Source organism: Haliotis cracherodii, unplaced genomic scaffold (assembly GCF_022045235.1).
Source record: "Haliotis cracherodii isolate W230 unplaced genomic scaffold, xgHalCrac1.p SCAF_8, whole genome shotgun sequence".
NCBI lineage: Eukaryota > Metazoa > Mollusca > Gastropoda > Lepetellida > Haliotidae > Haliotis > Haliotis cracherodii.
The window spans coordinates 18,958,737-18,970,963 of NW_027266341.1; the positions used below are offsets into that span (position 1 = coordinate 18,958,737).

Genomic DNA, 12,227 nt, shown 5'->3' on the forward strand with positions numbered 1-12,227 from the left:
GAAGGGCGGGTAACTCTCGCACTTAACTTCCTTCTTCCTTCAGAGGCCAAGCTTGTTGCTATCCACGATGTCAGTCACGGGGGGAATGATCGGTTTCATGAAACGGATGTTAGAAGAATACAAAAGTTTAAGAGGTAGTATAAATTAGATTTCATCTGTGCATGTCAGTCCTTTCCAATGTATTTTAAAACTAGCCGAAGTGAGGAGGTTAGACGTACAAAGCAAAACGTAGATTGTTAGACTCAGGTCGGGGATATAACATAATCGCAAACATCTAAGATCGACCTATCGTCAATCGAAGTGTAGGCTACCACACAGCCGTCTGTGGTTGATACGGTCGGTGTATTATACAATGACAAATTGGTTTGACTGAAAATGCAAACTGGAAATTATTGATTGCACCTATGAGGTTTACACTGTGTTAATCAGCGTTTAATAAAGTAGGAGCATATTGTTTACTTTCAGGATAAGGTTTGAGTAAACAGATCTGTTCCTCAACCTGAATAGAAACGACTCCAGTTGTGGTACTTTTCTTGTTGCACTTACCCACTCCAGATGGCACAAGCAACCATGTCGTCACAGGCAATGTGTGGGTGTACATAGTAACAAAATGAGACAAATTATGGGTGTATATTGTAAAAAAATGAGACAAATTATGGGTGTATATTGTAACAAAATGAGACAAATTATGGGTGTATATTGTAACAAAATGAGACAAATTATGGGTGTATATTGTAACAAAATGAGACAAATTATGGGTGTATATTGTAACAAAATGACACAAATTATGGGTGTATATTGTAACAAAATGACACAAATTATGGGTGTATATTATAACAAAATGACACAAATTATGGTATTACGTATCCCCTTTTCACCTGTTTTCAGCATGACTTATACCCGGTAAGATTATACACATTCTAATAAAATCATTTCTTTTTTATCCTCCCGCATGTCACATATGTTAATCAGGTGTTCAAATGATGCCTTTTGCTGTTTAAAATAGGAATATTAAAAAAACAAGTTTGACATTGACTCTGTTCATAGTGTTGTGTTTGTCCGGAACACATATCTGAAACTAATAAGTACTCTTTCTTGAAACTGCACACACAAAGACCAGGTTTTCAACTGGTGCCTTTTGCTATTTTGGAATTTTTAGAATTTATATTGTTTTTGTGGATCCTGTTAGTCGCCTTTTACGACAAGCATAGTCGCCTTTTACGACAAGCATAGTCACCTTTTACGGCAAGCATGGGCTGGGCCAGGAGTCAGGTGGGTCCTGAGTAGGACCCGGTACTCGTTTCACGTCTGACATTCCTGTCCAAGTTATATTTTCTGCTCAAAGACAAAACTAATTGTATATGGAAACACTGCATGCATATTTTCCATGTCACAGAATGTAATGAAAGCTATCTTTTAAAAGTTAGCATGTTAACAAATGGTTAATGTTTTTATTTCAAATGATCTGGACACCTAAGATTACTCGTGGTGAGCTAGACAGTCTCTTCACCTTATTCTTGCTATTTTAGGATAACTGTCTTAGTCTTAACTTCAGTGTATTATTTAGGCCTGTAGCCATGGTAGCAGTACACTTGGTCACCATGGTCACGGTGCATATCTTGATGAGATCTGTGATACACAGAAGTGCTTTATTTAATAACAAATGGCATAACAATATTTTTATGATTTTGTCAGTTGTTTGAGGGACATGCTTTATCATCAACAAATTGGATTTTCTGGACGACAGTCAGTCAGTGTCCTAGAAAATGAACAATGTGAAACCCTTGATACACAAGAAAAACCTGACACTTTTCATGATAATTTCACGGACGGCCTGCATGGTCTAGTGGTAGAGAGTCTGCCTGGAGAGCGAAGGTCTGGGCTGCGTCATACCAAAAGACTTTAAAAGATTGTACTTGTTGCTGCCCAGTCTTGTTGCTACCCGCTCAGCATTAAGGGGCTAAACAAGGACTGGTCAGGTCGGAGTCAGTATGCTGTGTCTGAGTGGGGTATTCATGTTGAAGTGCGGCATCGTATCTCAATGGGCTAGCACTATAAATTGGCATCAGTCTGGACTAGTACAAGCAGCCACACACACAAGTGCATGCACATCGCTATATATGCGCAATAATCTTGAACGCGATGTTAAACCCCATTTCACAACACCCAATAATGTGGATGTGACTGCGAGCCAGGTTGGACAACCAGTGGACAGTGGACACAAGCTGAACATATTCTGCAAATTGGATTCAATTGAAATAAGAGTAATTTGAGGTCTAGGCACATTCATGTCCCACATGATAGAAGAACACTTTTTTACTAATCACACACCTACGCACGCATGCAATTTAGTGTTTTGCTGTTAAGTTAGACATCAATAGACCTTTGTTTGTACAGGAGACCTCATGCATGCACACCATGCATACACGCACCTTCGCACGCAGCCACACTTGGGAGGAGATTGACTTAGAAAACTATGTAGATATTTCCCTTTGAGGTAAATGTCCACTTCCTAGGAGGCATTGTACTACAGAGCTCCAGATAACTTTTTGAGCAATTGAGTTTTTACTCTAGGGTTTCTTTTTTAATTCGGTTATAACATTTTTCATTGGGTAACCAATATTTTTTCAGTCATCTATTCATAACACTATCAAGTTTTTCCCACAAAAAGTGAACATTTAAAAAAATGAAATAATGTTTTAGATATATATATATAATCATGATAAGTGTTCTAAGTATATGGGCTTGACTCGGAAAGTCAAATAGCTCATAATTGTGTTTCGGAAATTTGTTCCTTTGTACGCATACTGAAAAATCTTCATTGGGTATCTACACGTGCTGTTTTTATACATTTGAATTTTTCATTTAATGCATGCGTTTCTGTACGCAAATTAATTGAAAGAAATTGGGTTTTGAATAGTTTTGGGAATATTTTACGCAAATATGCTGCTTATCTGTAGCTCTGGTACTAGAATTCCTTAAGAGACATTTTTTCAGTACAGCACTGTGCGAATTTAGTTAACATGGCTAGTGAGTGTACCTCAGAAAATGCTGGAACAGATAAATTTGATTTTAACATATTAAGGAATGTTTTGGGGCACTCAAATGCATTTATAACCATTTCCTTAGGACTTTTAAACAGGGCTTTTATCTCCTAATTTTTTTAAACTGCCATAAATCACAAAGAACAATGAAGAACGAAGTGTGGTCCATTATGTGACGTTTTATAATAGACGTTATTTTTTAGAGGAGAGTGTCTCGTGCGTTGTTCCCCAAACTTGTAGCTTGGCAATGCAAATAAATGCAATGGCCTAACTATCGCTTCCAAAATCTGGGAGATATGACAATAGTTATTTGGAGAAAAGGTACAGGTAATCAACATGATGATTGTGTGAATATATGGAAAATACCCATCTAAGCGTTAAGTGGACTTGTCTGACATTTCCACGGTCTGAGTCTATTCAGGGAGTCATTATTATTTAAATACGGGTAAATATTGTATGTACTTTTTACTAACATCCTTAAAGAGGTGAGGTGAAATTGGGTTTAACGTTGCGTCCAAGATTATTGCACTTATATAGCGACGTGCATGCATGTGTGTGTGTGGGGCTGCTTGTACTAGTCCGGACTGATGCCGATTTATAGTACTAGCCCACTGAGATACCATGCCGCAGTTTAACATGAATACCCCACTCAGACACAGTATAATGACTCCGAGCCGACCAGTCCTTGTTTTAGCCCCTTAATACTGAGCGCCAGACAGGGTAACAACAAGTACCATCTTTTAACGTCTTTTGGTATGACGCGGCCGGGGATCGAATCCCGGACCTTCCGCTCTCCAGGCGGACGCTCTACCGCTAGACCACGTAGGCGGTACATCCTTAAAGAGGCTGTACATGATGTTGATATCTCATATAAGAAATAAATGACTCATGGTCTTTGTTTATCTTAGAATAAATCACTGCAGGGCGAATAAACCCTGTGGGGTGCAGTCTCCCCTGCAGTGTTTATTGTACATCCCTCGTGGTTTATTCTCCCTGCAGTGTTTTATTGTCTGCCCCTCATGGTTTATTCTCCCTGCAGTGTTTTATTGTATGCCCCTCATGGTTTATTCTCCCTGCAGTGTTTTATTGTCCACCCATCATGGTTTATTCTCCCTGCAGTGTTTTATTGTATGCCCCTCATGGTTTATTCTCCCTGCAGTGTTTTATTGTAAGCCCCTCATGGTTTATTCTCCATGCAGTGTTTTATTGTCTGCCCCTCATGGTTTATTCTCCCTGCAGTGTTTTATTGTACATCCCTCATGGTTTATTCTCCCTGCAGTGTTTTATTGTACACCCATCATGGTTTATTCTCCCTTCAGTGTTTTATTGTATGACCCTCATGGTTTATTCTCCCTTCAGTGTTTTATTGTATGCCCCTCATGGTTTATTCTCCCTGCAGTGTTTTATTGTATGCCCCTCATGGTTTATTCTCCATGCAGTGTTTTATTGTCTGCCCCTCATGGTTTATTCTCCCTGCAGTGTTTTATTGTATGCCCCTCATGGTTTATTCTCCATGCAGTGTTTTATTGTACATCCCACATGGTTTATTCTCCATGCAGTGTTTTATTGTACATCCCTCATGGTTTATTCTCCCTGCAGTGTTTTATTGTCTGCCCCTCATGGTTTATTCTCCCTGCAGTGTTTTATTGTATGCCCCTCATGGTTTATTCTCCATGCAGTGTTTTATTGTCTGCCCCTCATGGTTTATTCTCCCTGCAGTGTTTTATTGTATGCCCCTCATGGTTTATTCTCTATGCAGTGTTTTATTGTACATCCCACATGGTTTATTCTCCATGCACTGTTTTATTGTACACCCATCATGGTTTATTCTCCCTGCAGTGTTTTATTGTCTGCCCCTCATGGTTTATTCTCCCTGCAGTGTTTTATTGTATGCCCCTCATGGTTTATTCTCCATGCAGTGTTTTATTGTATGCCCCTCATGGTTTATTCTCCATGCAGTGTTTTATTGTACGATAAACGACTTCAGACATCCTCTCCCCTCCCAAATACACACAAAGTTCCCGTCACATTGTGACCTGTCACTGAAATTTCCTTCTGCTTGATTGCTGCAGATGTGCATCAGGTGTGATTCACAATTGATTCAACTATATCACAGTTATTTCAGTGTTTTTGTCCAGCATGTGACCACTGCACGGTGGGATGTCTGATTAGAATCTAGACACATGGTGATCCTAATGTTTAATGTTTGACTTGATTAATGCAAAATTTTTGCTAAATCTCCTGAAATGTCATCCTTGCAACACCTGCCTCAAAATCAATTGCTAAATTGACTGTCAGAAATTTTTATTTGACATGTGTGAGACTAGCGTAAGGGATGGAAGTTTAGATACCAGGTGTGTTTTCCTCATGTCTAGTATGTACAATAAGCAATTGTTGAGGATTTACTTCCATGAAATTCTTGGAAAGGTCAAGGCCATGAGAGAAAAACTGATTACATCTGCGGTTACATTTTCTCTGAAAGAAATATTAATGCAATGTTATATGTGTTAAGATATACATTCCAAAGAGGTTGGGTTCTTTAATAAGGTTTTGTCATTTAATCGAAGGGCAAGGTCAGTGTTCTGACTTTTGTAAAACCTTGTTAAATCGTTGCTAGTTTCCAAGGCATGCATTACTCTACAGGTGTGGGTTTTACCAGAAAAGATGTAGATAGATCGGTGGTTTCTTTTGTGTCCTATCACTATCAAAACTAGACATGGTACTTTCTGGTTTGAGTTTTAGCAGGGCGTGATGTCAACACTAGACATGGTACTTTCTGGTTTGAGTTTTAGCAGGGCGTGGTGTCAACACTAGACATGGTACTTTCTGGTTTGAGTTTTAGCAGGGCGTGGTGTCAAGACTAGACATGGTACTTTCTGGTTTGAGTTTTAGCAGGGCGTGGTGTCAACACTAGACATGGTACTTTCTGGTTTGAGTTTTAGCAAGGCGTGGTGTCAACACTAGACATGGCACTTTCTGGTTTGAGTTTTAGCAGGGCGTGGAGTCAACAGTATCAACACTAGACATGGTACTTTCTGGTTTGAGTTTTAGCAGGGCGTTGAGTCAACACTATCAACACTAGACATGGTACTTTCTGGTTTGAGTTTTAGCAGGGCGTGGAGTCAACACTATCAACACTAGACATGGTACTTTCTGGTTTGAGTTTTAGCAGGGCATGGATGACTTCCTTTCCTTGTCAGCTTGCTGACGGGTCAATCTCTTTGGTCATGTGGACAAGTTGTCCGACCATGGATCAGAAGGTCTATGGTTCGAATCACATCACAGGATTCGGGATGTAGCAGGGCGTAGAGTCATCCCACAGATGACATCCTCACCTTGTCAGCTTGCTCTTTTGGGCCATTAATTAATTGGTCCTCCGTTTAATGGTGCACATTGCAAACTGCGATAACATTTGAGTCACGTTGCAGATTGCCATTACAAATTTTTCATGTTGCCATTATAACTGATTCACATTGCAGACTGCCACTACAACTGATTCACATTGCAGACTGACATTACAACTGATTCACATTGCACACTGCCACTACAACTGATTCACATTGCACACTGCCACTACAACTGATTCACATTGCAGACTGACATTACAACTGATTCACATTGCACACTGACACTACAACTGATTCACATTGCACACTGCCACTACAACTGATTCACATTGCAGACTGACATTACAACTGATTCACATTGCACACTGACACTACAACTGATTCACATTGCACACTGACACTACAACTGATTCACATGGCAGACTGACATTACAACTGATTCACATTGCACACTGACACTACAACTGATTCACATTGCACACTGACACTACAACTGATTCACATGGCAGACTGACATTACAACTGATTCACATTGCACACTGACACTACAACTGATTCACATTGCACACTGACACTACAACTGATTCACATGGCAGACTGACATTACAACTGATTCACATTGCACACTGACACTACAACTGATTCACATTGCACACTGACACTACAACTGATTCACATTGCACACTGACATTACAACTGATTCACATTGCACACTGACACTACAACTGATTCACATGGCAGACTGACACTACAACTGATTCACATTGCAGACGGACATTACAACTGATTCACATTGCAGACTGCCACTACAACTGATTCACATTGCAGACTGTCACTATAACCGATTCACATTGCAGACTGCCACTACAACTGTTTCACATTGCAGACTGCCACTGCAACTGATTCACATTGCTGACTGCCATTAAAACTGATTCACATTGCAGACTGCCATTAAAACTGATTCACATTGCAGACTGCCACTACAACTGATTCACATTGTAGACTGATTTTAAAACTGATTCACATAGCAGACTGACATTACAACTTTTCACATTCCAGAATGACATCACAACTGATTCAAATTGCAGAAAACCTTTACACGTGATTGACATTGCCACTGTTACAAATTATTCACATTGCAGGGAGGACGAAGGACAGCGGTGTCAGGCCCTTCTGGGATGTGGTTGTCATCACGACGGCCGATGAAGATCAAAGGAAGGCCTTCCAGCTGCAGATTGATGACAAGGCAGGACGGAGGGAGCTACCCTTGGATCTACCCATACATGTCGTCACAGACCCACCTGGCACCAGGATCGGTGAGCCATTTGCAATACTGACTTAGTGAATACACCACAGGTACTGGGTGTCACTGGTGAGATGGCTTCTAGTGAGCAGTGTCCCATATAACTACTAGTGAGACATGGTTGCTGGTGAGACATAACTGCAGGTGAGACATGGGTACTGGTGAGACATGGGTACTGGTGAGACATGGCAACTGGTGAGACATGGATACTGGTGAGACATGGCTACTGGTGAGACATGGCTACTGGTGAGACATGGCTACAGGTGAGACATGGCTACTGGTGAGACATGGCTACTGGTGAGAAATGGCTACTGGTGAGACATGGCTACAGGTGAGACATGGGTACTGGTGAGACATGGCTACTGGTGAGAAATGGCTACTGGTGAGACATGGCTACAGGTGAGACATGGGTACTGGTGAGAAATGGGTACTGGTGAGACATGGCTACAGATGAGACATGGCTACTGGTGAGACATGGGTACTGGTGAGACATGGGTACTGGTGAGACATGGCTACTGGTGAGACATGGGTACTGGTGAGACATGGGTACAGGTGAGACATGGCTACTGGTGAGACATGGGTACTGGTGAGACAGGGCTACTGGTGAGACATGGGTACTGGTGAAATATGGCTACTGGTGAGACATGGCTACAGGTGAGACATGGCAACTGGTGAAATATGGCTACTGGTGAGACATGGCTACAGGTGAGACATGGGTATTGCTGAGACATGGCTACTGGTGAGACATGACTACTGGTGAGACATGGGTACTGGTGAAATATGGCTACTGGTGAGACATGGCTACAGGTGAGACATGGGTATTGGTGAGACATGGCTACAGGTGAGACATGGCTACTGGTAAGACATGGGTATTGGTGAGACAAGGCTACTGGTGAGACATGGCTACTGGTGAAATATGGCTACTGGTGAGACATGGCTACATGTGAGACATGGGTATTGGTGAGACATGGCTACTGGTGAGACATGGCTACTGGTGAGACATGACTACTGGTGAAACATGGCTACTGGTGAAACATGGCTACTGGTGAGACATGGGTACTGGTGAAATATGGGTACTGGTGAGACATGGCTACAGGTGAGACATGGCTACAGGTGAGACATGACTACTGGTGAGACATGGCTACTGGTGAGACATGGCTACAGGTGAGACATGGGTATTGGTGAGACATGGCTACTGGTGAAATATGGCTACTGGTGAGACATGGCTACAGGTGAGATATGGCTACAGGTGAGACATGGGTATTGGTGAGACATGGCTACTGGTGAGACATGACTACTGGTGAAACATGGCTACTGGTGAGACATGGCTACTGGTGAGACTTGACTACTGGTGAAACATGGCTACTGTTGATACATGACTACTGATGAGACATGGTCACTGAAAATAGATGTACACTGTTGATACAGCATTACTGATGTGAGATTTATTCATATAATTATACACTATATCAGTTTAAATTAAAATATTGTATGTTTCTATTTTTATTCCAAAGAATCATTTGTTTATTAAATAGTTATAATACCTTGGTCCTTTTTTAGGTAATGGGGGTTCTACCCTGACTGCCTTAGAGCACCTGCATAATGAATACGGGGCAGAGATGTACCAGATGAAGACCCTCCTGATACATGCCGGAGGCTGGAGCCAGAGGATGCCCAGCGCCAGTGTCCTGGGAAAGGTGTTTTCGGCCCTCCCCCACGGGGAGCCTCTGTACCAGATGCTGGACCTCAAGCTGGCCATGTACTGGTCACTCGTGGACAAGATGAAGCCTGGGGTACTGCTTGTCTGTGCTGATGACTTCCTGGTGTATAATCTGGGATCTGATTCGGATTGGTCTATTCCCGACACTGGGTTCACTGCATTTGCTCATCCTTCATCCATTGAGATGGGCCGCACACATGGTGTCTATGTCATTGCAGATCAGGACAAGATCAACAGACAGAGGCATGTTTCTATTGAGGAGTGTCTTGAGGTGTTGCAGAAACCGACGGATGAGAGGATGGAGAAACAGGGAGCTATACTTGAAGGTCAAGGTCCTTTTGTATTTGCGGATGATTTGACTCTTGAGGGCAAGGTCGTGTATACAGACAGCAGTTTCTACTTCGGGACTGACGTCATGAAGAGCCTCCTGGATTTGAAGAAGAAGATTGGCCATATCACCTGTGAGATTGATGCTTATGGCGACTTCTTACAAGCTCTCGGTCCCAGGGCAACAGCTGAATATATTGACATGACGGGGAATATTAGTCTCATGACCTCTGACCTCAAGGACACCAGGATGAAGGTGTTCAATCATCTGAAAGGAACAGATATCCATCTTCTTGTGATGAATGCTTCAAAGTTCATCCACATTGGAACCACAAAGGAGTATATATACCATTTATGTGAAGACAAAGAATTCCAACAGCAGCTTTCATTCTCAAAAGATGTCTTTAATGTTTGGACTGACAGCTTTAACCATAATAATCACAAAAGGCCTAAAATGGAACATGAATCGTTTGGCTGTGTGATGCACTCGTTATTGCCAAAAACATCATCAACCCCAGTTAGGTCTGTGATGGAATACTGCCACTTTGACGTCCCAGTGTCAGTTCAGCACAACACCATCGTCAGCAACTGTCAGTTTCTGTTGGCCAAAGTGTCCAATCCTCCCATGGTCCTCACTGTACCCAAGGGCTGCTTCCTCCATACTGTGCCCATCTGTGTCGACGACAGCACAGAGTTTGTTACAATTTTCCTGGATATTTTTGACAACATCAAGAAGTCATGTTCCTCAGAAGACGTGACTTCTTTGTCCTTTCTTGGTAAAACGATTGAGGACTTTTGCTCGTCTTCAGACTTGACTGTGAAAGAACTCATCCCCAAAGACTCGTCTGGAAATGCAGCTGACAAAATTAGCCTGTGGACTCTGAAACTCTTTGCTGCTCAATCATCTATGACAGAATCATTTTACTTTTCCCTCACCGAAATGAAACATCTCATCAGTGGGAAGAAGACAGCAGAACCTTCAAGCCGCAGACGCCTCTCAATGGCTGATCTTCTCAAGGTGAAGGATGTGGCAGCCATGTTGAAATATCGGAGGAATCTCTTTCAAGCCATCACAGCTGCCAAGAACTGATCTAGTTTATTGCTTTAGACATGGGGAATGTATAAAGATCTTGATTTCAGTCATGTTTTTAGGTTTATGCAAATACTGTGGTTCTTTCAGGGTGAATGTTATGGTACACATTTTATCAGCTTTTTGTGCAAAAAATGTTTTTGCAAACTTTGCGCATATCATCATGATCATGTTCACTGGTGACCTATATTTTGTGTCCAAATAGATCAGGCCACAATATTTTATGGTTTAGCCTTTCTCTGTGGGATATATGTTTATCATCATGATCATGTTCACTGGTGACCTATATTTTGTGTCCAATAAATCAGGACACAGTATTTTAAGGTTTAGCCTTTCTCTGTGGGATACATGTTTACTGAGTATTTACCTAATATTATGAGGTTTAATATGCATCTGCTGCCAATTGTGCCTTCAGCTGATCACTTGGGGGATTTCATTGATTTGTACATGAATAATTTTACCTCGGGTCCGAGGAATGAGGGTTTTACTTCCACCATTTGTTTTTAGTTGTTGCCTTGGTTATGGGCCATTAACCAAGCAATGATAAATGGAGGAATATATGCAGCAGGATCAACTAAGTGAGGTGAGCTACAATGGCCTAGTTTAAAGCATAGCGGAGTTATGTCCCTTTCGTTTGTTTACCTGTATCATCTCACTGCCATCTTTTGATGTCATTTAACATGTCTAAGAAAATCATTTTCTTCATATATTACAAGCTATTTTTCATATCGAATGTATAATGTTATACATAAGCTTACAAATACTTTTGTCGTTCAGATATTAGGCAGTGTTTTGTTCACTCACAGTTTCCATAAAGCTGTTAGATAACAAGATGGTATTACAGCAATTTTATTGGTGTACGATAAAAAATCGGCAGAATTTATTGTTTTTTTACCAGTGACAAAATCTTAGACAACACTAAGCAATATCTATTTTTCAAACCAGTTTAATATTTAAGGTATATTTTACACCTTCTGATAGGAAATTTATTATTGTACATCTCTTTCAAAAGTTTATAGTCAGAGGTAAACCCAGTGCCGGGCGACCGCAATTCTCTCGGTATATTCAATTTTCAGAACTTGTAACAATATTCGCCACTAAAATAACTTGGCAGCCAGGGCATTAAAGTTGTGACTTCTTCTCTGAAGTGGCCGATGAATTGAACTTTTTGGAAGATGTCTTGGAATAGGGATTAGATTTGTTCATGACAATATAATCAACATGATTTTTGTTTTGTACGTGTATGGCTTAATTAAGGAATTGGTGCATGTTGACATGAAAACCAAGTTGCACCAAATAAACCTAGGTTGCACCCTGGTCACATCAACTCAACAAGGTTGAAACACAGGCTGGTCTGCTGCCAGTGTCACCTATATTTGTGATGCATTGCGGTAAA

General features: G+C 41.2%; 1 protein-coding gene across 1 annotated transcript; it reads left to right on the top strand.

Moving 5' to 3' along the window:
• Positions 1 to 45: 45 nt before the first annotated feature.
• Positions 46 to 11,504, top strand: LOC139450425 (fucose-1-phosphate guanylyltransferase-like). The gene is made up of 3 exons (XM_071232119.1): positions 46 to 134; positions 7,534 to 7,707; positions 9,255 to 11,504. The coding sequence occupies exons 1-3, from the start codon at positions 68 to 70 to the stop codon at positions 10,829 to 10,831; spliced, it is 1,818 nt and encodes a 605-aa protein (XP_071088220.1). The 5' UTR covers positions 46 to 67; the 3' UTR covers positions 10,832 to 11,504.
• The last annotated feature ends 723 nt before the right edge of the window (positions 11,505 to 12,227 follow it).